Source organism: Nyctibius grandis, unplaced genomic scaffold (genome assembly GCF_013368605.1).
Source record: "Nyctibius grandis isolate bNycGra1 unplaced genomic scaffold, bNycGra1.pri scaffold_59_arrow_ctg1, whole genome shotgun sequence".
NCBI classification, from domain to species: domain Eukaryota; kingdom Metazoa; phylum Chordata; class Aves; order Nyctibiiformes; family Nyctibiidae; genus Nyctibius; species Nyctibius grandis.
The window spans coordinates 186,303-211,459 of NW_027167600.1; the positions used below are offsets into that span (position 1 = coordinate 186,303).

At 61.2% G+C, this 25,157-nt stretch overlaps 1 protein-coding gene across 9 annotated transcripts in view; it reads left to right on the top strand.

The window, feature by feature from the left end:
* Positions 1-10,399: 10,399 nt before the first annotated feature.
* The window catches only part of MVP (major vault protein), a 28,546-nt gene continuing 13,788 nt past the window's right edge, over positions 10,400-25,157 (top strand). For 2 of the 9 annotated variants that reach the window (XM_068424756.1, XM_068424758.1), the window contains exons 1-9: positions 10,445-10,518; positions 11,063-11,248; positions 12,998-13,193; positions 16,956-17,079; positions 17,162-17,293; positions 18,237-18,331; positions 19,630-19,866; positions 20,868-20,993; positions 22,445-22,603. In XM_068424756.1, coding sequence (XP_068280857.1) covers positions 11,130-11,248; positions 12,998-13,193; positions 16,956-17,079; positions 17,162-17,293; positions 18,237-18,331; positions 19,630-19,866; positions 20,868-20,993; positions 22,445-22,603 — 1,188 coding nt within the window. In that variant the 5' untranslated portion in view covers positions 10,445-10,518; positions 11,063-11,129. Of the gene's footprint in view, positions 10,559-10,977; positions 11,249-12,997; positions 13,194-16,955; positions 17,080-17,161; positions 17,294-18,236; positions 18,332-19,629; positions 19,867-20,867; positions 20,994-22,444; positions 22,604-25,157 lie in introns of all 9 variants that reach the window. The other 7 variants (XM_068424760.1, XM_068424757.1, XM_068424761.1 and 4 more) reach the window with 7 other exon arrangements.

Sequence of the window (25,157 nt, forward strand, 5' to 3'; positions counted from 1 at the left end):
CGAACGAGACGTCCCGGCCTCCTCGGGGATGAGCCCATCCCGGCACAGGTCCCACAGCCGTGCCGGGCACAGGGCCAGGTAGCACACCCCACCAAGAAGGCAAACACAACGCTCGCCCCCTGACTGTCGCCTCATGGGGCAGTGCCACGAGCCCAGGGACACACAAGGCCCTCGAGGTGGTGGCTTCTCGGCACACGGAGGGTGGCCATGGGACAGTTGCAACCTGGGCTGTTTCCAACTCTGGCAGCGAACAGGATCAAGCCAGCCCCGCTGCTCCTGCTGAGGAACGCAGTCCAGAAAGCCCTCCTCTCTTCTCCTCCCGTGGCAAATCACGGAGGCGAGGAGGTGGGAAGGGACCTCTGGAGATCATCTCGGCCAAGCGCGCTGCTCCAGCAGGGGCAGCCAGAGCAGGCTGCCCAGGGCCGCTTCCACTCAGGCTTTGATGATCTCGGAGGATGGAGCCTCCAGAACCCCTCTGGGCAACCTGTTCCAGGGCTTGACCTCCTCCCAAATAAACACGTTCTGTATCACGCTTAGCGAGAGGTTCCTTTAGTTCAGTTTGTGCCCAGTGTCTCTTGTCCTGTCACTGGATAGCACCGAGAAGGGACTGGAGCCCCTCTGCCCCCACAAGCCTGGGCTGAGCGCAGGAGCGGCGGGGCCTGGGCCTGGGGAGGGCAGGCTGTGACAGCAGAGGACAGGGAAGGGGGCGAGGACCCGCTGAGCTTCTCTGCTGCTCCTGTTCACGCCTGGGGCCTTGAGGCCTCCTGGCTTTGTCTCCGTGGAGGGGAGCGCGAGGGACACTCCTCCACAACGCCCTTCCCTGAGAGTAACCCAGTGCTTCCAAGGGGCAGGGGGTGACCTGTGCTGGGTAGGGCCAAAGAGCTGGGGCTTTGCGGGTGTCCTGGCTTCAGTGGGATTTGGTTTCAGGCTGTGGCCAGCCGTGGTGAGCAAGGCCCTGAGCAGTTAAATGCAGGGCAGCTGCCCCAGGCTGGCCCACAACTGTATTCTAGAGCATTGACATGGAGCTCACTAGAAAAGGGAGGGCTTGTGGGGAGAGGTGGGGCTGGTTTTGCTCTCCTCCCTTCTGGCCTCCCTTTTTCTCTTTGCCAACGATTGGTATTCCTGGAAGAACCAGCTGCAACTCCGTAGCTAACTCTACTTCTGTGTGTTTTCTGTTGTCATCGATGTTGGTTTCTTGATTTGATTAAATCTGTTCAATTTTAACGCACGACTCTCCCTCTTCTTCCCAACTTCTTTCCTCGCTTGGGGAAGGGACATTGGGTGAGAGAAAAACTCTCATTGTTCAGCCCCGGGTGCGGGTTAAACGAAGACAGCGGGGAACACAAAACACAGTCCCCCACCTCCAGGGAGTTTTCCTCAAGTCTCTCCATCTCTGCCCTCAGGCTCTTTGCAAAGGCTCATTCGCTGGGCCCGTGCGAGCCGCCTGCCCTCAGACAGGAGCAATGAGCCATCTCTAACGAGGGCCAGTTTCTCTGCAGGGCTCTGAACGAAGCTTTGGGGACAGCTCTCTCAGGCTCTCGTCCCCACAGAGACGTGTCACCCCTGCCCCCAGCCCCTGTGACACCACGGGGCACAGCCACCCCTGCCCTCATGTCTCTGTGACACCACAGGGACACAGCCACCCCTGCCCCCAGCCTCTGTGACCCCACAGAAGAGCATTATTCAAACTAATGAAAATATTAGAGTGGGACTTAACTCATTACTTCAACATTAAGACAAGTTTGGTTCAATACCCTGTAAAGTTAAAATGTGAAATATTGTAAAGCTGGAACATGACCATCATCTGTCCTGAGCTTGTTCTGGTGAGGTGAGTACCTAAAAAAGTCCTGAATTATTTGATGAAGTGACTAATTGTAGCTCTTTAGCTCTTTTATTTAATCAAATATGTTTAGTGAAAAAACAGCGGAAGAAGGTCATTTTTTTAATATGTTTTATTTTGGGGAGTTTGTTAATGTTTTTGTTCATTCAAGAATATAAAAAGCCAGCAACTTCTTAATCTTTTTGACAAACTTTTTACAGATAAGAGGACAAAATAATAAGTAATTACCAAGTGCAACGGCTAAACTGCTGTAGAGAGTTTGTGTTTTCTATTCTTCTCCCCACTTCTCTCCGTCTCCTGTCTGTAAGGCTTCAGCCACCAGCTTCAACATTGGTGAAGCCCATCCTTAAAATACAGCAAAGGAAAAAAAAATGATATTGCAGCAGCATTAAGTATAATCTGATAATAGTAAAGGAGAGGATTAGTGATCTGGAACGGAAATATCAACACATTGTTGCAGAAAACAAAGTTTTTCTGGAGCTGACGTGGTTTGAGTTCCCTGCCAGAAACACTATAAAGAAAATTAAGCAGATTGGTGATTTGATAACCAACCACTAAGGAGAAGTAGGAAGCCTTCTGTCTAGCTAGGATTTTGACATTTTTATTATAGATTTGATGAGTGTCCTGTTTTGGAAGGGGACATATTTAGTGGATGTCTATTTTGCACTTCAAAAAAGACGTTGAGGTGTTGGAGCGAGTGCAGAGGAGGGCGACCAAGCTGGTGAAGGGTCTGGAGGGTCTGACCTCCGAGGAACGGCTGAGGGAGCTGGGGGTGTTTAGCCTGGAGAAGAGGAGGCTCAGAGGTGACCTTAGTGCAGTCTACAACTACCTGAAGGGAGGGTGGAGTGAAGTGGGAGTTGGCCTCTTCTCCCAGGCAACCAGCGATAGGACAAGAGGACACAGCCTCAAGCTTGGCCAGGGGAGGGTCAGGTTGGACATTAGGAAGAATTTCTTTTCAGAAAGGGTTATTAGACATTGGAAGGGGCTGCCCAGGGAGGTGGTGGAGTCACCATCTCTGTAGGGGTTTAAGTAAAGACTGGACATGGCACTTAGTGCCCTGATCTAGTTGCCATGGTGGTGTCAGGGCCATGGTTGGACTCGATGAGCCCAGAGGGCTCTTCCAACCTGGTTGATTCTGTGATTCTGTGATTCTATGAAGGAGCAGGTGCTCAGGGAGGTTATTCAAGCATGCTCTAGAAGCACTTCTCATCAATGATTCTGCACTTCAGAGTGAATTTTTTCTTTTTATTAAACAGAAACCACCAAGTGTTCTACATTCACGTAATGGAAACCATAACAAAAAGATTGGGCAGAAGTATAAAATCATTTTACAGAACTGTCCATAGCACATCTGTTGTAACTAAGATATGGAACCACATGAAACTGCCAACCACCACGGCTCAGGGTCTCTTGTGTACTGGTCAAACCAACCACGAGAACAGGGTGAGCCATCCTTTCCAAGCATCTACTTATGATGAATATGGACTTATTTACAGATGCGTGCTGGAGAATGCCTGCAATAAATATTATAAGAGGACTGGGTTTCAAGAATTGTGATACTTCAAAGCTACGAAGACCTTTGTGAGAAATATTGAGAGAGGAAAAAATGACACAAGAACGGGAATGAAAATTGAGAATGTTTGGGAGGTCACGACGCCACAGTCCAGGATGAATGCTTTAGATAAACTAGAGTAATCCTTCCTTCCTGCATCCTATTTGGCGCTAGTAGATGTCAAATCTCTTCATACGGAGGGGAAGGCTTCCTTCTGAAATGCTGAATCTGATACCAGACGGTTCGGTTTATCAACGGTTTAGCAAGAGCAGGCCTCAGAGCAGGCCTCAGAGCAGGCCTCAGACTAGGCCTCGGAGCAGGCCTCAGAGCAGGCCTCAGAATAGGCCTCAGAGCAGGCCTCAGAGCAGGCCTCAGAATAGGCCTCAGAGCAGGCCTCAGAGCAGGCCTCAGAGTAGGCCTCAGAGCAGGCCTCAGAGTAGGCCTCAGAGCAGGCCTCAGAGCAGGCCTCAGAGGAGGTCTCAGAGCAGGCCTCAGAGTAGGCCTCAGAGTAGGCTCTAAAGGCCTGCTCTGTGTTACCTTTACACAGAACAAGCTTTCCTGTCAATAATTTTCCTTTTAGCTAGAATAGTAGAGAATAACAATAGGTTCTGAAGCAAACTGCGTGTTTTGTAGATAGAGTTTGTTTATGGGATTGATAACAAGGTTCTAGTAGACAATGATTCATGCTGTTTACGCTTAGTCTTAGAAAAACAAAGGTCTCTGCTAATTATAAAAGGGCCAAAAGACAAAACAAAACTGTAGAGAACAACTTTGTGATGTCTAAATTTACTTTGGTTTAGAGAGTTTTCTTGGTTACTATTTTCCGGTAACAAATCCAGATTTAAGAGCTGTGCTCTTGAACGGGCATTCCTCTTCCCAGTGATCTTGGTCGAGCCTGCCTATTCCTTCTCTACAGAGCTCAACCCACTGAACACCCCAAGTAGTGAAATGGAGGCAACAAAGATCTAGTAAAGGAAAGAGGAGATCAGAAAATAGCAGTCAGTAAAAATGAGAAGTTTGAACTGGTGCAAAATTGACAAGGAGAGCTGAAGAGAGCAGTTAAAATCCCTGGCTTTTAACACAAATCAATAAAATAATGGGGGGGATGTTTGTTGTTTGGGGTTTTTTACCTGCACTGGGAACATCACAAATCCTCCTGGGTCAAAAGTAGGGTCACTTCCTAGTCCATTAGTAGGGCAGACAGTAGATGGCGTCTGGTGGGGATTTGAGTTTTTAAATCAGTAGGTCTAGATAACGGCCGGGTCTTGGGAACTGTCTTCTCAGGGCCAACGTTTCCTAAAGAGGAATGGAACTCCTGTTCTCCTTCTCAGTTTGGAGAAGGACAGAAATCAAATGAGATCTCTCAAAATGATCTTAAATATTAAGTGAACCCTGAACACCACACACTATCCCAAAAAGAATTGGCTGAAAATACGTTTATATTTTTAAATTTTTAATACATCTACTTAAATAGATGTGCTGAGGTAGTCCCACAAAGCTGATGTGCCTTTTTTCAGGAAAGGCAAGCAAGATGACCTCCTGTAAACTGGTTCATCTGACAGGCTTCTAGTGAAACACCAGAAATCAACAAGATGAGGGGGGGAAAAAAATTCCTAGCTCAAACTGATAAAGAACCAAAGAATGTAAAATACGCTCCAACCTAAACCTCCCCTGGGGCAACTTGAGGCCGTTAATCCTCTCGTCCTATCGCTTGTTACCTGGGAGAAGAGACTAACACCTTCCTCGCTACACCCTCCTTTCAGGCAGCTGTAGAGAGCGACAAGGTCTCCCCTCAGCCTCCTTTTCTCCAGCCTAAACCCCCCCAGGTCCCTCAGCTGCTCCTCATCACACTTGTGCTCCAGACCCTTCACCAGCTCCGTTGCCCTTCTCTGGACTTGCTCCAGCACCTCAAGGTCTTTCTTGACGTGAGGGGCCCAAAACTGCACCCAGAATTCGAGGTGGGGCCTCACCAGTGCTGAGTACAGGGGGACGATCCCTGCCCTGGTCCTGCTGGCCACACAAGTGGTGATACAAGCCAGGATGCTGTTGGCCTTCTTGGCCACGATGATTTTCGCTCATCTCTGGATTCTGCAACAGCGACAAAGAGACAGAAGGTGGTGCCATCGCTGCTCTTAACAGCAGCCGAGCTCTGCTCAGAGAACACGCTGCCTTTAACGCTGGAACAAAGGTCTCTGGCAAGCAGAAGCCGCGCAGCAAAGACTGCTGAAGGAGCTGTAACCCCGCATCTCAAACCACACACCTGTGCAGCCCCTGCCCCAGGGCTGCGCTGAGTCGAGGCGTTGTAGGGCCCTTCTTCATTTCATGGCCAAAAAATGACGGTGCTGGTGATGACAGTGGCAGAAAAATAAGACTATGAACCTGCAGAAGAAGAACTAAGAGCCTTAGGGACAAGGGGGGCACGTGGCGATCAAAAGCGTGGGCCAGCTTCCACGCTGGAGACAGTACTTACAGAATCCCAGAATCACTGAGGTTGGAAGAGGCCTCTGGGCTCATCGAGTCCAACCATTGCCCTGACACCACCATGGCAACTAGACCAGGGCACTAAGTGCCATGGCCAGGCTTGTCTTAAACCCCTCCAGAGATGGTGACTCCACCACCTCCCTGGGCAGCCCCTTCCAGTGTCTAACGACCCTTGCTGAGAAGAAATGCTTGGAAAGGAGCTTTTGGTTGGGAAGGACCTTGAAGACCATCAAGTCACGTTGCCATGGTCGTGTCAGGACAATGGTTGGACTCGATGAGCCCAGAGGGCTCTTCCAACCTCATTGATTCTGGGATTCTGTGACCAGAAAACATTAATTCTATCACGCTTTCATTTTGCCTTTGGAAACACAAACCCCTGAAGAAAGGAAACACCCTCAGCAGAGCTTTTCTGAGGAGGTTCCCAGTCCTATCTACAGTCAGGAAAAAACTCTTGCAGAATCTCCTCTTCACTTCCCTACACACAGCAAGAATTCCCTGGGACTTGAACACAAAGCCTGCAGCCTTGGCTGGAGCTGGGCAGGACAAGAAAGAGCCCAGGGCATCTGGGCACAGCCCCCAGCAGGCTCCAGTGGATGCAGGTGGCCCAGGGAGACTGGTTGCAGTTCAGCAGCTCAGCTTGTCTGTTGCCCAGCACAGAGCAAAGGTCCCTGAGCACTTTCTAGAACAAAACAGTGTAAAATCAGCTCTCTGGAGCTGCCAGGCCACGAGGCAGGACAGGGCTACAGAGCTGCCTTGCTCAAGCCCCTGCAGCTCCTCGCAGCGCTGATGGAGTCCCTCTGGGGAAGGTGGTGAGAGCGCCCTGCAAAGGGAGGAACCTTCCAGGGTTTTGGTCACAAACGGATCGTCACGGGCGCGTCAGCAAGGGATCAGTCCCTCCCGTCGCTTAATGATTATATAGAGTAATCAAGGAACGTCAGGAGCGCCCCGTGGCCCACCTCAGCCTTCTCCTGGGAGGCTTCACCCAGCCCTCCACAGGTGCTGCTGGAGCTGCCTCTGTCTCTGAGCTGGGACACCGAGGTGACACGGCAGGAGGAGCCGGGACATGGGGGCGAGCAGCGCAGAGCTCCCAGCTCGCACCCAGCCCGCTGGCTCGCAGCCACGCTGTCCGGAGCAGAGGTTGGATCCGAAGGTGCAGGGTGACCTGGTTTGGACACGAACAGAACCAATTGTCCTTTCAGTGATTTTTCCTTTCAGCCAAGTTTCTTCTACGTAACTGCATGTTCTGAAACTCACTGCGTGTTTTGCAGAGAGTCTCTGCTTCCAGGACTGATAACGCTCCAAGTTTGTAGTTACCACTGAGGCACCAGTAGGGATGTTGTGCAGAAAGGCCCTTGCTGTCCTTAGTCTCAGAGAAACCAAGGTCACTGCTGAATTCCTCCCTGCTTACGAGTGAAGAGCCAAAGAGGGGTCGCACCTGCAGGGAGGAGCGGACAGGTGACCCAAAACTGACCAACGAAGGGATTCCATCCCACACAGAATCACAGAATCGTCTTGGTTGGAGAGGACCTTTAAGATCATTAAGTCCAACCATCAATCCAACACCACCAAGGCCACCACTAACCCATGTATCTAAGTACCACATCTACTCGCCTGTTAAATACCTCCGGGGACGGTGGCTCCACCGCTTCCCTGGTGTCAGGGAACCCCCCCAGGTCCCTCAGCTGTTCCCATCACACTTGTGCTCCAGACCCTTCCCCAGCCCCGTTGCCCTTCTCCAGACTCGCTCCAGCACCTCAAGGTCTTTCTTGTAGTGAGGGGCCCAAAACTGCACCCAGGATTCGAGGTGCGGCCTCACCAGTGCCGAGCACAGGGGGACGATCCCTGCCCTGGTCCTGCTGGCCACACTAGTGCTGACACAAGCCAGGATGCTGGTGGCCTTCCTGGCCACCTGGGCACGCTGCTGGCTCATATTCAGCCGCCACCGACCAACACCCCCAGGTCCTTTCCCACCAGGCACTTTCCAGCCTCCTCACGTCATCCTCACTTTAAAGCTGGGGGATCACGAGGGTCTCACTCTCTTCTTCTGTGGTCGGCGTCCCAAGAGGACTCTGGTTTTCTCCTGCCCTCAATCCCAGTCTGTGCATCCCTGAATCCAGTTCCTGTCGGTCACTGAGCTCAGGCTGGGCTTTCCCAGTCCCTGTCCTGCAGTGCTGGTGGTGCCGTGATCGTTAATGGGGTACTCAATTTCGGTTTTGCATATATTTGTATATATTTAATTATTTCCATTATTATTATTATACTCTTTTTCCTTGTTATAGTTTATTAAAACTGTTTTAACTTTCCACCCCATCAGTCTCTCTCCCTTTTCTCTTTCCCTTCCCCTCCTGGGAGCAGGGAGAGGCTTAACAGAGCGTGGCCACTGGTTTTACAGCCAGCCCAGCCCTGAGCAGAGGTTGGGAGTCACAGGAGCAACGGGCAGGAGAAGAGTAAAGGGGCTTCAGGGAGGCAGCAAAGCAACTACTACAGGTTGTAACTGGGAAATCTTCCCAACGCCGAGGGAGCCCTTTGGGGGGGTCCTGGGGAGGTGGCCCCTGTTCAGTGAAATCCAGTTGCCACACGAGACGCCGGCAGGATTCCTTGTCTGGGGCAGCAATCCCATCTCACCAGCACGGGGTTTTGAGGGACCCTCTAACAAACCTTCTACGTTCACGCTCCTGCGTTTCGTTTTCTGCCAAACGAGGCTCCGGGTTTGTGAATATCGTAACGAGCCTTCGGCCTTGGCGAGCCCCAGCGTGCAGGGACCCTTTGAACTCCCTTCCCCAAACCACTGCCCTTCTTGCACTCTTTGCTGCTTGTTGGTAGAGGAGATTTTATGTCTTGTCTTTTTTTTTTTAATTTTGTGTTGGTCTTGGCCAGATCGCTGGGTGTGTGTCTCAAGAGATATTTATTGGCCAGGAAAAGTGACAAACACCACAGAATCACAGACTGGTGAAGGGTTGGAAGGCACCTCTGGACATCATCCAGCCCAACCCCTGACCATGCAGGGTCACCCAGAGCACGTTGCACAGGGTCACGTCCAGGAGGGTTTGAATATCTCCAGAAAAGGAGACTCCCCACCCTCCCTGGGCAGCCTGTGCCAGGGCTCTGGCACCCTCAAAAAGTGAAGAAGGTCCTCCTCATATTTAGATGGAACTTCCCGTGTCTCTGTTTGTGCCTGTTGCCCCTTGTCCTGTCGCTGGGCACCGCTGAGAAGAGTCTGGCCCCAGTCTTGACACCCCCCCTAAGGTATTTCAAAGAATCCCAGAATCACTGAGGTTGGAAGAGCCCTCTGGGATCATCAAGTCCAACCATTGCCCTGACACCACCATGGCAACTAGACCAGGGCACTAAGTGCCATGTCCAGTCTTTTCTCAAACCCCTCCAGAGATGGTGACTCCACCACCTCCCTGGGCAGCCCCTTCCAATGGCTAATGACCCTTGCTGAGAAGAAATGCTTGGAAAGGAGCTTTCGGTTGGGAAGGACCTTGAAGACCATCAAGTCATGTTGACATGGTGGTGTCAGGGCAATGGTTGGACTCGATGAGCCCAGAGGGCTCTTCCAACCTCATGGATTCAGTAAGTCCAACCATAACCCAACACTGCCAAGGCCACCACTACCCCATGTCCCTCAGCACCACATCTCCACGGCTTTTGAACCCCTCCAGAGATGGTGACTCCACCACCTCCCTGGGCAGCCCCTTCCAGTGTCTGATGACCCTTGCTGAGAAGAAATGCTTCCTGATGGCCAACCTGACCCTCCCCTGGCCAACCTTGACCCTACACCCTCCCTTCAGGTAGTTGTAGACTGCACTAAGGTCACCTCGGAGCCTCCTCTTCTCCAGGCTAAACCCCCCCAGCTCCCTCAGCCGTTCCTCGTAGCTCAGACCCTCCAGACCCTTCCCCAGCTTGGCCGCCCTCCTCCGCACTCGCTCCAACACCGTCTCTAAAGTCTTTGTCTCTTAATTTGGAGAGACACAGACTTGACACAGGCACCATCCTCCTCCTCCTGTCCCCTCAGGCCTCACACCCCCCACCAGGCCTGTCCCCTCACCCCCCTCGTCCCCTCAGGCCCCGCCCCCCACCCACCCGCCAATAGGAGCGCGCCGAGGGGGTGAGTGGCACCTTCCACCCCGCCCCTTCCCTCCCTCTACCCCCCCATTCCCGCGCATGCGCACTGCCGCGGCGCGCCGGGCAAGATGGCGGCGCCGGTTGCTAAGCAACGGGGCTGGGCCCGGGCCGGGCAGGGGCCTGCGGGTCCCCGCTGGAGCCTGGGCCGGGGCCGAGCCCTCTGTCCCCGCCACACCCCGGGGCCGCGCCCGCTTCGCCCGGCCCTGCTGGGAAAATCCCGGCCCTGAGCGGGGGTGGGGGGGTAAATCCAGCCCTGGAGAGGGGTAAATCCACCCCTGGGGGGTAAATCCAGCCCGGGGCGGGGGGTAAATGCGGCCCTGAGGGGGCAGGTTGTGCCCGTGGCAGGGTAAATCCTGCCGGTGGGGGCGGGGGGGGGTGTAAATCCGAGCCCATGGGGCGGGCCCTGCTGGGCCGGGCCCTGCCTGCCCGCGGGGCTGGGCCTGGGCCTGGGCCTGGGCCTGGGCAAAGGCTGTTCCGGGCTCTCCTGCCCCACGGCGAGGTGTCCTCCTGCCCCACGGTGAGGTCTCCTGCCCCACGGTGAGGTCTCCAGCCCCACGGTGAGGTCCCCCCCTCCACCCCCTGCCCCACAGCACACTTGCCTCCCCCGCCACTTCGGTGGCCTCCCGCCCAGCCCTGGGCTCCTCTGCCCCACGGCAAGGCCTTCAGCCCCACTTGCCCCACGGCAAGCTGGGTCCCACCCCATGCCAAGCTCTCCTACCCCCCCTGGCAACCCTGCGGTGGGGTTTTTTGCCCCACTCCGGCGAGCTCCTCCGCCCCACGCCAACCTCGCCCGCAGCAAGGTCTCCCACCCCACCACGAGCGCCACAGCGAAGCCTTCGAGCTTTCCACCCCACAGCGACCCCATCTGCCCCACAGCGACCCCATCTGCCCCACAGCAAGGCCTTCCACCCCATAGCAAGCTCTTCCACCCCATAGCAAGGTCTTCCACCCCATAGCAAGCTCTTCCACCCCACAGTGGAAGTCCCACAGCAAGGTCTTCTGCCCACCCCACCTTCTGCGACGAGCTCATCCACCCCACAACCACCTCTTCTGCCCCATAGCAAGGTCTCCCACCCCACAGCGAGTTGTTCTGCCCCACACCTACACCCCGGGAAGGTCTCGTGCCCCATGGAGGACCCCGTGATCCGCATCCCCCCCTACCACTACGTCCACGTGCTGGACCTCAACAGCAACGTGACCCGCGTGGAGGTCGGGCCCCACACGTACATCCGGCAGGATCACGAGAGGTGGGTGCTGTGGGGTGGGGGGGGGGGCACCTATGGGTTGGGAGGGGGGGGTCTGGACCAACAAGGTGGGTGCTATGGGGCAGGAGGGGGTCTATAGGGTGATGGGTGCCACCCCTGCGTCTGGCAGGACTACGACATGGGTGCAAGGGGGGGGTTTACACGGCTATAGGGTGATCTGGATTTGCGGGGGCTCTGGGGTCTCTGTGGGGCTGTGGGAGGGGGGGGTTTGGGGGCCCTATAGGGGCTCTATAGGGTCATGGGGGCTCTATAGGGCCCTGGGGGGCTCTGTAGGGCCGAGGGGGCTCTGTAGGGCCCCGGGGGCTCTGTAGGGCCGAGGGAGGCTCTGTAGGGCCGCAGGGGCTCTGTGGGGCCGAGGGGGGCTCTGTAGGGCCGCGGGGGCTCTGTAGGGCCGAGGGGGGCTCTATAGGGCCGAGGGGGGCTCTATAGGGCCGAGGGGGCTCTATAGGGCCGAGGGGGGCTCTATAGGGCCGAGGGGGGCTCTATAGGGCCGAGGGGGCTCTGTAGGGCCGAGGGGGGCTCTGTAGGGCCGAGGGGGCTCTGTAGGGCCGAGGGGGCTCTATAGGGCCGAAGGGGGCTCTATAGGGCCGAGGGGGGCTCTATAGGGCCGAGGGGGCTCTATAGGGCCCTGGGAGTTCTATAGGGCCGAGGGGGCTCTGTAGGGCCGAGGGGGGCTCTATAGGGCCGAGGGGGCTCTATAGGGCCAGAGGGGCTCTATAGGGCCGAGGGGGGCTCTGTAGGGCCGAGGGGGGCTCTATAGGGCCGAGGGGGGCTCTGTGGGGCCAAGGGGGGCTCTGTAGGGCCAAGGGGGGCTCTATAGGGCCGCGGGGGCTCTGTAGGGCCGAGGGGGGCTCTATAGGGCCGCGGGGGCTCTGTAGGGCCGAGGGGGGCTCTATAGGGCCAAGGGGGGCTCTGTAGGGCCGAGGGGGCTCTGTAGGGCCGAGGGAGGCTCTATAGGGCCAGAGGGGCTCTGTAGGGCCGAGGGGGGCTCTATAGGGCCAGAGGGGCTCTATAGGGCCGAGGGGGGCTCTGTAGGGCCGAGGGGGGCTCTGTAGGGCTGAGGGGGCTCTGTAGGGCCGAGGGGGGCTCTATAGGGCCAGAGGGGCTCTGTAGGGCCGAGGGGGGCTCTGTAGGGCCGAGGGGGGCTCTGTAGGGCCGAGGGGGCTCTGTAGGGCCAAGGGGGGCTCTGTAGGGCCGAGGGGGCTCTGTAGGGCCGAGGGGGGCTCTATAGGGCCAAGGGGGCTCTATAGGGCCGAGGGGGGCTCTGTAGGGCCGAGGGGGGCTCTGTAGGGCCGCGGGGGCTCTGTAGGGCCGCGGGGGCTCTATAGGGCCGAGGGGGCTCTGTAGGGCCTTGGGGGCTCTGTAGGGCCGCGGGGGCTCTATAGGGCCGCGGGGGGCTCTATAGGGCCGCGGGGGGCTCTGTAGGGCCCTGGGGGGCTCTATAGGGCCGAGGGGGCTCTGTGGGGCCGAGGGGGGCTCTATAGGGCCGAGGGGGGCTCTGTAGGGCCGAGGGAGGCTCTGTAGGGCCACGGGGGCTCTATAGGGCCAGGGGGGCTCTGTAGGGCCGAGGGGGGCTCTATAGGGCCGAGGGGGCTCTGTAGGGCCGAGGGGGCTCTATAGGGCCGAGGGGGGCTCTGTAGGGCCGCGGGGGGCTCTGTAGGGCCGAGGGGGCTCTGTAGGGCCGAGGGGGTCTCTATAGGGCCGAGGGGAGCACTGTGGGGCCACCCCCAGGGTGGTGTTCGCCCCCAGGCGCATGGTGATGGTGCCGCCCCGGCACTACTGCGTGGTGCTCAACCCGGTGGCCCGCGGCCCCACGGGGGCCGTGCTGGTGGACGGCGCGGGGCAGGCGCGCCTGCGGCACGCGGACCTCGACATCCGCCTGGCCCAGGAGCCCTTCCCCCTGTACCCCGGCGAGGAGATCCAGCAGGTACCTCCGGCCCCCTATGGCAGCCCCAGGGCTCCCTATAGCTCCTCCAGCCCCCTAGAGCAGCCCCACGGCTCCCTATAGCACCTCCAGCCCCCTATGGCAGCCCCACGGCTCCCTATAGCACCTCCAGCCCCCTATAGCAGCCCCAGGGCTCCCTATAGCACCTCCAGCCCCCTATAGCAGCCCCAGGGCTCCCTATAGCACCTCTAGCCCTCTATAGGAGACCCAGGGCTCCCTATAGCACCTCCAGCCCCGTATGGCAGCCCCATGGCTCCCTATAGCAGCCCCACGGCTCCCTATAGCACCTCCAGCCCCCTATGGCAGCCCCACGGCTCCCTATAGCTCCTCCAGCCCCCTATGGCAGCCCCACGTCTCCCTATAGCACCTCCAGCCCCCTATAGCAGCCCCACGGCTCCCTATAGCTCCTCCAGCCCCCTATGGCAGCCCCAGGGCTCCCTATAGCACCTCCAGCCCCCTATAGCAGCCCCACGGCTCCCTATAGCACCTCCAGCCCCCTATAGCAGCCCCAGGGCTCCCTATAGCACCTCCAGCCCCCTAGAGCAGCCCCAGGGCTCCCTATAGTACCTCTAGCCCCCTATGGCAGCCCCAGGGCTCCCTATAGCTCCTCCAGCCCCCTATGGCAGCCCCACGTCTCCCTATAGCTCCTCCAGCCCCCTATAGCAGCCCCACGGCTCCTTATAGCACCTCCAGCCCCCTAGAGCAGCCCCAGGGCTCCCTATAGCACCTCCAGCCCCCTATAGCAGCCCCACGGCTCCCTATAGCACCTCTAGCCCCCTATAGCAGCCCCACGGCTCCCTATAGCACCTCCAGCCCCCTATAGCAGCCCCAGGGCTCCCTATAGCACCTCCAGCCCCCTATAGCAGCCCCAGGGCTCCCTATAGCACCTCCAGCCCCCTAGAGCAGCCCCAGGGCTCCCTATAGTACCTCTAGCCCCCTATGGCAGCCCCAGGGCTCCCTATAGCTCCTCCAGCCCCCTATGGCAGCCCCACGTCTCCCTATAGCACCTCCAGCCCCCTATAGCAGCCCCAGGGCTCCCTATAGCACCTCCAGCCCCCTATAGCAGCCCCAGGGCTCCCTATAGCACCTCCAGCCCCCTAGAGCAGCCCCAGGGCTCCCTATAGTACCTCTAGCCCCCTATGTCAGCCCCACGGCTCCCTATAGCACCTCTAGCCCCCTATAGCACCTCCAGCCCCCTATAGCAGCCCCACGGCTCCCTATAGCACCTCTAGCCCCCTATAGCACCTCCAGCCCCCTAGAGCAGCCCCTCGGCTCCCTATAGCACCTCCAGCCCCCTATAGCAGCCCCACGGCTCCCTATAGCACCTCCAGCCCCCTAGAGCAGCCCCACGGCTCCCTATAGCACCTATAGCAGCCCCAGGGCTCCCTATAGCTCCTCCAGCCCCCTATAGCAGCCCCACGTCTCCCTATAGCTCCTCCAGCCCCCTATAGCACCTCTAGCCCCCTATAGCTCCTCCAGCCCCCTATAGCAGCCCCACAGCTCCCTATAGCTCCTCCAGCCCCCTATAGCAGCCCCACGGCTCCCTATAGCACCTCCAGCCCCCTAGAGCAGCCCCAGGGCTCCCTATAGCACCTCTAGCCCTCTATAGGAGACCCACGGCTCCCTATAGCACCTCCAGCCCCCTATGGCAGCCCCATGGCTCCCTATAGCAGCCCCACGGCTCCCTATAGCACCTCCAGCCCCCTATGGCAGCCCCACGGCTCCCTATAGCTCCTCCAGCCCCCTATAGCAGCCCCACGTCTCCCTATAGCACCTCCAGCCCCCTATAGCAGCCCCAGGGCTCCCTATAGCACCTCCAGCCCCCTAGAGCAGCCCCAGGGCTCCCTATAGCACCTCCAGCCCCCTATGGCAGCCCCAGGGCTCCCTATAGCACCTCCAGCCCCCTATGGCAGCCCCAGGGCTCCCTATAGCACCTCCAGCCCCCTATAGCAGCCCCAGGGCTCCCTATAGCAGCCCCAGGGCTCCCTATAGCACCTCCAGCCCCCTATAGCAGCCCCAGGGCTCCCTATAGCAGCCCCACGGCTCCCTATAGCTCCTCCAGCCCCCTATGGCAGCCCCACGGCTCCCTATAGCACCTCCAGCCCCCTATGGCAGCCCCACGGCTCCCTATAGCACCTCCAGCCCCCTATGGCAGCCCCACGGCTCCCTATAGCACCTCCAGCCCCCTATGGCAGCCCCACGGCTCCCTATGGCACCTCCAGCCCCCTATAGCAGCCCCATGGCTCCCTATAGCAGCCCCACGGCTCCCTATAGCACCTCCAGCCCCCTATGGCAGTCCCAGGGCTCCCTATAGCAGCCCCACGGCTCCCTATAGCACCTCCAGCCCCCTATAGCAGCCCCAGGGCCCCCTATAGCACCTCCAGCCCCCTATAGCAGCCCCACGGCTCCCTATAGCACCTCCAGCCCCCTATAGCAGCCCCACGGCTCCCTATAGCACCTCCAGCCCCCTATAGCAGCCCCAGGGCTCCCTATAGCACCTCCAGCCCCCTATAGCAGCCCCAGGGCTCCCTATAGCACCTCTAGCCCCCTATGGCAGCCCCACAGCTCCCTATAGCACCTCCAGCCCCCTATAGCAGCCCCAGGGCTCACTATAGCAGCCCCACGGCTCCCTATAGCACCTCCAGCCCACTATGGCAGTCCCAGGGCTCCCTATGGCAGTCCCAGGGCTCCCTATGGCAGCCCCAGGGCTCCCTATAGCACCTCCAGCCCCCTATAGCAGCCCCATGGCTCCCTATAGCACCTCCAGCCCCCTATAGCAGCCCCATGGCTCCCTATAGCACCTCCAGCCCCCTATAGCAGCCCCACGGCTCCCTATAATACCTATAGCAGCCCCAGGGCTCCCTATAGCACCTCCAGCCCCCTATAGCAGCCCCATGGCTCCCTATAGCACCTATAGCAGCCCCAGGGCCCCCTATAGCACCTCCAGCCCCCTATGGCAGCCCCACGGCTCCCTATAGCACCTCCAGCCCCCTATGGCAGCCCCATGGCTCCCTATAGCACCTCCAGCCCCCTATGGCAGCCCCACGGCTCCCTATAGCTCCTCTATAGGCCCCCTATAGGCTCCATAACCCCTCTGTCACCTCCCACGGTGGCCATCCGTGGCCACCAACAGCCCCTACAGCTCTGATCCCTCTGCCACCCCTCACAGCTCCTATAGCCCATATCCTTGCCCCCAAAGCTCCTATAGCCAACTCTGTCGCTCCTGTAGCCCCCCCACGGCCTCCGGTAGCCCCCACACGTCATCCCCGTTGCTGCTCTGAACCTGTCCCCAGCATGTCCCTGTCTGTCCCCAGGGTATCCCCCGTGTCCCCCACAGCATCCCCCCCAGTGAAAACCAGTGTCCCAGTCCCCAGGGTGTCACCCCCCACGTCCCCCGCCATCACCCCTGTGTCACCCTCACCCCCGCAGCCCTGTCCTGACCCCCATACCCCCATGGTGGCCCCCCAGAGTGTCCCCAGGGCACCTCCCAAAGTGCCACCTCTGCTGTGGCACCCCCGTCCCAAGGGTCCCCCCCCCTCAGCCCCGTGTCCCCAGGGTGTCACCCCCCACGTCCCCCACCATCACCCCCATGTCACCCTGACCCCCATACCCCCATGGTGGCCCCTCAGGTCCCCCCTAGTGCCCCCGCCACGGTCCCCACGTCTCCCACCGTGCCCAGAGTGTCCCCAGGGCACCTCCTGAGGTGCCACCTCCGCTGTGGCACCCCCGTCCCCTTGTCCCCAGGGCGTCACCCCGCTGCAGGTGGTGGTGGCCGACACCGCCCTGCGCCTCCGGGCCCTGCTCGACTTCAAGGACGAGGACGGCAACAAGTTTGTGGCCGGAGACGAGTGGCTCTTCGAGGGTCCCGGTGAGCACGGGATGGGGGGTGGGTGGGGGGGTGCACCCCCCTTTTGGGGACACCCGTGGGGTGACGGTGCCACCCTCCACAGGCACCTACATCCCCCGCAAGGAGGTGGAGGTGGCCGAGACGCTGCAGGCCACCGTCATCGGGCACAACCAGGCCATCCGCCTGCGCGCCCGCAAGGAGTGCCTGGACCGCGACGGCGCCCGCCGCGTCACAGGTAGCCCCCGGCGACGCCCCACTGGCCCCGCCCCGGGCTCGGCACCCTGGGGGCCAGCTGGCCACATCTGCCCTGAGCACCCATGGGGACCCCTCGTGCCTGAAGGCACCGCTGGGACACCCTGGGCCACTCCACCCCGTACCCCTGGGACCCGTCACCCGTCAGCACTTGTGGGACCCCTGGGACACCCGCCAGCACCCATGGGAGCTCCGTGCCACCCTCCAGCACCCCTGGGACCCCTGTGCCACCCTCCAGCACCCATGGGAGCTCCGTGCCATCTGACAGCACCCCTGGGACCCCTGTGCCACCCTCCAGCACCCACGGGAGCTCCATGCCATCTGACAGCACCCCTGGGACCCCTGTGCCACCCTCCAGCACCCCTGAGACCCCTGTGCCACCCTCCAGCACCCACGGGAGCTCCGTGCCACCCGCCAGCACCCCTGGGACCCCTGTGCCACCCTCCAGCACCCATGGGAGCTCCGTGCCATCTGACAGCACCCCTGGGACCCCTGTGCCACCCTCCAGCACCCATGGGAGCTCCGTGCCACCCTCCAGCACCCCTGGGACCCCTGTGCCACCCTCCAGCACCCATGGGAGCTCCGTGCCATCTGACAGCACCCATGGGCCTCCACCACTCCCATCCTGGGACCCCCAGCACCCCCAGCACCCCTTTCCCTCCCCACAGCACCCCTGGGACCCCCAGTGTGCCCATGCCACCACCCATAAACTCCCTCCTGCCCCACACCACCCCTGGCACAGCATCTTATCCCCCAGCACCCACAGGACCCTCAGGACCTCCAGGACCTCATCCCAGCACCCTTTATCCTCCCATCCCACTCCTAGGACCCCCCAACACCCTCACCACCCACCTCCCACCCCAGCACCCCTGGGACTCCCTGGCAAGCACCCCAGGGTCCCCCAGCACCCATCACCCTGCCCCCAGGTGAGGAGTGGCTGGTGAAGCAGGTGGGCGCCTACTTGCCCGGGGTCTACGAGGAGGTGGTTGACGTGGTGGACGCCTACATCCTCACCGACAAGGTACGGGGGTGCCCACGGGTGGTGAGGCCCCTCTGGGCTGGGTCTGGGGGACCTGGGTGCACCCATGGGTGACAGGAACCCTTCAGGAGTGGTTCAAGGGTTCCACCACCCCCTGATCCTCCACCACCCTGAGCCCTTGCACCCATGGGTGACAGGAGCCCTTCAAGAGTGGTTGAAGGGTTCCATCACTCCCTGATCCTCCACCACCCTGAGCCCTTGCACCCATGGGAGCCCTTCAGAAGTGATTGAAGGGTTCCATCACCCCCTGATCCTCCACCACCCTGACCCCTTGCACCCATGGGTGATAAGGACCCTCCAGGGGTTTGTGTCACCTCCACCCACCCCACCCCTGTCCCCCTGCACCCACAGGTGATGAGGTCCCTCAGGGGTATGGTTGGGGGTCCCATCACCACATCTCCCTGCACCCACGGGTGACAAGGACCCTCCAGGATGGATGTGGGGTGCCATCACCCCCCCACCCATCACATCCCTCTCCCACCTCCACCCACAAGTGACGAGGATCCTTCAGAGAGTCCTCTCCTCCCTGCCCCCCCACCCACCATGTCCCCATCCTCGCTGCACCCATGGGTGACAAGGACCCTCCAAGGGGTTTGCGTCCCCTCCACCCACCCCACCCCTGTCCCCCTGCACCCACAGGCGACGAGGTCCCTCAGGGGTATGGTTGGGGGTCCCATCACCACATCTCCCTGCACCCATGGGTGACAAGGACCCTCCAGGGGGTTGTGTCCCCTCCACCCACCCCACCCCTGTCCCCCTGCACCCACAGGTGATGAGGTCCCTCAGGGGTATGTTTGGGGGTCCCATCACCACATCTCCCTGCACCCATGGGTGACAAGGACCCTCCATGGGCTTTGTGTCCCCTCCACCCACCCCACCCCTGTCCCCCTGCACCCACAGGCGACGAGGTCCCTCAGGGGTATGGTTGGGGGTCCCATCACCACATCTCCCTGCACCCATGGGTGACAAGGACCCTCCATGGGGTTTGTGTCCCCTCCACCCACCCCACCCCTGTCCCCCTGCACCCACAGGCGACGAGGTCCCTCAGGGGTACGTTTGGGGGGGTCCCATCACCACATCTCCCTGCACCCATGGGTGACAAGGACCCTCCAAGGGGTTTGTGTCCCCTCCACCCACCCCACCCCTGTCCCCCTGCACCCACAGGTGATGAGGTCCCTCAGGGGTACGTTTGGGGGGGTCCCATCACCCCTGTGAGTGACAAGGCCTGCTGGGGCCACCTTTGGGTGCCCCGACACCCACCGTGTCCCCTCCCCTGGCAGAAAGCCCTGCACCTACGGGCGACGCGGACCTTCGAGGACGAGCGGGGCCGGGTGCGGCGCACGGGCGAGGAGTGGCTGGTGACGCAGGCGCAGAGCGAGGCCTACATCCCCGAGGTGTTCGAGGAGGTGGTGGCCGAGGTGGCGGTGACGACGCTGGGCCCTCGGCAGTACTGCGTGGTCCTCGACCCCGTGGGGCCCAACGGGCAGCCCCAGCTGGGCCAGCAGCGTGTGGTCAAGGTGGGCACCCTGGCGCGGCCGTGGGTGGCCCCTGGGGACGTGCAGGTGGCCCCAAGGGACCTAGGGTAGCCTTAGCTTGCCCATAGGTCTCAAAGGTGGCCCCAAGGGACTCCTGAGGTGTCCCTGGAAGTCCCCAAGGCATCCCTGAGGGATCCCAACATACCCTTGAGATGTCCCTAAGGTGACCTGAGGGCCCCAGGGACCACAGGTGGCCCTGACGGACCCAAAGGCATCTCCAAAGGTCTCAAAGGTGGCCCCAAGGGACCCCAACGTACTCCTGAGGTGTCCCTGGAAGTCCCCAAGGCATCTCTGAGGGATTCTACCATACCCTTGAGATGTCCCTAAGGTGACCTGAGGGCCCCAGGGACCACAGGTGGCCCTGACGGACCCAAAGGCATCTCCAAAGGTCTCAAAGGTGGCCCCAAGGGACCCACTGTACTCCTGAGGTGTCCCTGGAAGTCCCCAAGGCATCCCTGAGGGATCCTACCATACCCTTGAGATGTCCCCAAGGGTCCCTAAGGTGACCCTGACAGACCCAAAGGCATCTCCAAAGGTCTCAAAGGTGGCCCCAAGGGACCCCAACGTACTCCTGAGGTGTCCCTGGAAGTCCCCAAGGCATCCCTGAGCGATCCTACCATACCCTGGAGATGTCCCCAAGGGTCCCTAAGGTGACCTGAGGGCCCCAGGGACCACAGGTGGCCCTGACGGACCCAAAGGTCTCAAAGGTGGTCTCAGGGGCACCTACATTAGCCCTGATGGCTTGCTGAGGGACCCCAAGCTTCCATAGGAACCTTCAGGTGGCCACCAGGAACGTGGAGTTGGCCCTATAGACCCTCCTGAAGGTGGCCCACAAGGATCCTACGGCATCCCTGAAGGACCCTAATGCACCCTGTGGTGCCACCATGTCCTGATGTCCTTCCCCCTGTGTCCCACCATGTCCCCACGTCCTCCCCGCTTTGCCACGTCCCTGTCCTGCTGGTGGCGTGTCCCCATGTCCCCAGGGGGAGAAGTCCTTCTTCCTGCAGCCGGGCGAGCGGCTCCAGGCTGGCATCCAGGACGTCTACGTGCTCTCCGAGGACGAGGGGCTGCTGCTGCAGGCGCTCCAGACCATCAAGGACACCGAGGAGGTGGCCTAGGGGACACCTGGGGTGTCAGGGTACCCCAAGGGCCACCTGGGAGAAACTGGGGGGGGGAGCCTGGGATGACTGGGGCAACCAGGAGTGGTTGGGGGGACAAGTGGGGGGCACCCAGGAGTGGTTGGGGGACAACGGGGACAAGTGGGGGGCACCCAGGAGTGGTTGGGGGACAAAGGGGACAAGTGGGGGGCACCCAGGAGTGGTTGGGGGACAAGTGGGGGGCACCCAGGAGTGGTTGGGGGACAACGGGGACAAGGGGGGGGCACCCAGGAGTGGTTGGGGGACAAAGGGGACAAGAGGGGGGCACCCAGGAGTGGTTGGAGGACAAGTGGGGGGCACCCAGGAGTGGTTGGGGGACAAAGGGGACAAGTGGGGGGCACCCAGGAGTGGTTGGGGGACAAGTGGGGGGCACCCAGGAGTGGTTGGGGGACAACGGGGACAAGTGGGGGGCACCCAGGAGTGGTTGGGGGACAAGTGGGGGGCACCCAGGAGTGGTTGGGGGACAAAGGGGACAAGGGGGGGGGCACCCAGGAGTGGTTGGAGGGACAAAGGGGACAAGTGGGGGGCACCCAGGAGTGGTTGGGGGACAAGAGGGGAGCACCCAGGAGTGGTTGAGGGACAAGTGAGGGGCACCCAGGAGTGGTTGGGGGACAAGTGGGGGGCACCCAGGAGTGGTTGGGGGACAACGGGGACAAGTGGGGGGCACCCAGGAGTGGTCGGGGGACAAGTGGGGGGCACCCAGGAGTGGTTGGGGGACAAAGGGGACAAGTGGGGGGCACCCAGGAGTGGTTGAGGGACAAGTGGGGGGCACCCAGGAGTGGTTGGGGGACAAGTGGGGGGCACCCAGGAGTGGTTGGGGGACAAAGGGGACAAGGGGGGGGCACCCAGGAGTGGTTGGGGGACAAGTGGGGGGCACCCAGGAGTGGTTGGGGGACAACGGGGACAAGTGGGGGGCACCCAGGAGTGGTTGGGGGACAAGTGGGGGGCACCCAGGAGTGGTTGGGGGACAACGGGGACAAGTGGGGGGCACCCAGGAGTGGTTGGGGGACAAGTGGGGGGCACCCAGGAGTGGTTGAGGGACAAGTGGGGGCACCCAGGAGTGGTTGGGGGACAACGGGGACAAGTGGGGGGCACCCAGGAGTGGTTGGGGGACAAGTGGGGGGCACCCAGGAGTGGTTGGGGGACAAAGGGGACAAGTGGGGGGCACCCAGGAGTGGTTGGGGGTCATGGGGGACAACTGGGGCACCTGAGGACAACTGGGGGGTTATGGAGGCCCCAGGGGACACCGGGGGGACGCCTGTCCTCGTCCCCGCGTCCCCAGGCCGGGCGGGTGGCAGAGGGCCATGGGGGGACGTCCGTGTCCCCCCGTGCCCATCCAGGGGGTGGGGGGGGGGGTCCCCGCGTCCCCAGGGCGGGCGCTGACGCCACCCCCGCGCTCCCAGGACGGGACGGAGGTGACGCGGCGGGCGGGCGACCGCTGGCTGGCCCGCGGCCCCCTCGACTACGTGCCGCCGGCCGAGGTGGCCGTGCTGGAGCGGCGCCGGGCCATGGCCCTCGCCGACAACGAGGGCATCTACGTGCGCGACATCCGCACCGGCAAGGTGCCCGCCCCGGCGCCGCGGCCCCTATAGGCCCCTATAGCACCCTATAGCTCCCTGTAGGCCCCTATGGCTCCTTGTAGGCCCCTATAGCTCCCTGTAGGCCCCTATAGCTCCCTGTAGGCCCCTATGGCTCCTTGTAGGCCCCTATAGCTCCCTGTAGGCCCCTATAGCTCCCTGTAGGCCCCTATGGCTCCTTGTAGGCCCCTGGAGCTCCTTGTAGGCCCCTATAGCTCCCTGTAGGCCCCTATGGCTCCTTGTAGGCCCCTATAGCTCCCTGTAGGCCCCTATAGCTCCCTGTAGGCCCCTATGGCTCCTTGTAGGCCCCTATAGCTCCCTGTAGGCCCCTATAGCTCCCCCATAACCCCTATAGCTCCTTGTAGGCCCCTATAGCACCCCTATAGCTCCTTGTAGGCCCCTATGGCTCCCCTGGAGCTCCTTGTAGGCCCCTATAGCTCCCCTATAGCTCCCTGTAGGCCCCTATAGCTCCCTGTAGGCCCCTATGGCTCCTTGTAGGCCCCTATAGCTCCCTGTAGGCCCCTATAGCTCCCCCATAACCCCTATAGCTCCTTGTAGGCCCCTATAGCACCCCTATAGCTCCTTGTAGGCCCCTATGGCTCCCCTGGAGCTCCCTGTAGGCCCCTATAGCTCCCCTATAGCTCCCTGTAGGCCCCTATAGCTCCCTGTAGGCCCCTATGGCTCCTTGTAGGCCCCTATAGCTCCCCTATAGCTCCGCTGGAGCTCCTTGTAGGCCCCTATGGCTCCCCTGGAGCTCCCTGTAGGCCCCTATAGCTCCCTGCTGGCCCCTATAGCTCCCCTGGAGCTCCCTGTAGGCCCCTATAGCCCCCCACAGACCCCTATAGCTCCCCCATAACCCCTATAGCCCCCCATAATCCCTATAGCTCCCCCATAACCCCTATAGCCCCCCATAACCCCTATAGCTCCCCACAGACCCCTATAGCCCCCCATAACCCCTATAGCTCCCCACAGACCCCTATACACCCCCATAACCCCTATAACTCCCCCACAGACCCCTATAGCTCCCCCATGACCCCTATAGCCCCCCACAGACCCCTATAGCCCCCCATAACCCCTATAGCTCCCCCATGACCCTATAGCCCCCCATAACCCCTATAGCCCCCCACAGCCCCCACACTCCTCCATGGCTCCCTATAGCCCCCCATAACCGTGCAGGCCCCTCCCACACCCCTGCCCAGTGCCCCCTGTACCCCCTCCCAGTGTTCCCAGTAACCATATACCCCATCCCAGTATCCCCCCACTGCCTCCCAGTACTCCCAGTAGCCCATGTATCTCATCCCAGTGCTATGTACCCCAGTGTCCCAGTCTCCCAGCCCCTCTCTCAGTGGCCCCACATACCCCCCTACCTCATCCCAGTGCTCCCAGTATGCCGTACACCTGCTCCCAGTGCCTCCAAACCCCACCCAGTACCACTCCACCATATCCCAGTGCTCCCAGTATCCCTTATACCTCTCCCAGTGCCCCCAGCACCCCCCAAGCCCCCTCCCACTGCCCCAGCACCCCCCAAGCCCCCTCCCAGTGCCCCCAGCACTCCCCAAGCCCCCTCCCAGTGCCCCCAGCACCCCCCATCGCCCATCCCAGTGCCCCCAGCACCCCCCAAGCCCCCTCCCAGTGCCCCCAGCACCCCCTAAGCCCTCTCCCAGTGCCCCCAGCACCCCCCAAGCCCCCTCCCAGTGCCCCCAGACACCCCCCAAGCCCATCCCAGTGCCCCCAGCACCCGTCCCAGTGCCCCCAGCACCCCCCAAGCCCCTTCCCACTGCCCCCAGCACCCCCCAAGCCCATCCCAGTGCTCCCAGCACCCATCCCAGTGCCCTCAGACACCCCCCAAGCTCCCTCCGAGTGCCCCCAGACACCCCCCAATTCCCCTCCCAGTGCCCCCAGCGCCCCCCAATTCCCCTCCCAGTGCCCCAGCACCCCCCAAGCTCCCTCCCAGTGCCCCCAGCACCCCCCAAGCCCCCTCCCAGTGCCCCCAGCACCCCCCAAGCTCCCTCCCAGTGCCCCCAGACACCCCCTAAGCCCTCTCCCAGTGCCCCCAGCACCCCCCAGCGCCCCTCCCAGTGCCCCCAGCGCCCCCCAGTGCCCCTCCCAGTGCCCCCAGCGTCCCCTAAGCCCCCTCCCAGTGCCCCCAGCGCCCCCCAGTGCCCCTCCCAGTGCCCCCAGCACCCCCCAAGCCCCCTCCCACTGCCCCCAGCGCCCCCTAAGCCCCCTCCCAGTGCCCCCAGCACCACCCAGCGCCCGTCCCAGTGCCCCCAGACACCCCCGAAGCCCCCTCCCAGTGCCCCCAGCACCCCCTAAGCCCCCTCCCAGTGCCCCCAGCACCCCCCAGCGCCCCTCCCAGTGCCCCCAGCATCCCCCAGTGCCCCTCCCAGTGCCCCCAGCACCCCCCAAGCCCCCTCCCAGTGCCCCCAGCATCCCCCAAGCCCCCTCCCAGTGCCCCCAGCACCCCCCAAGCCCCTTCCCACTGCCCCCAGCACCCCCCAGCGCCTGTCCCAGTGCCCCCCGCACCCCCAAGCCCTCT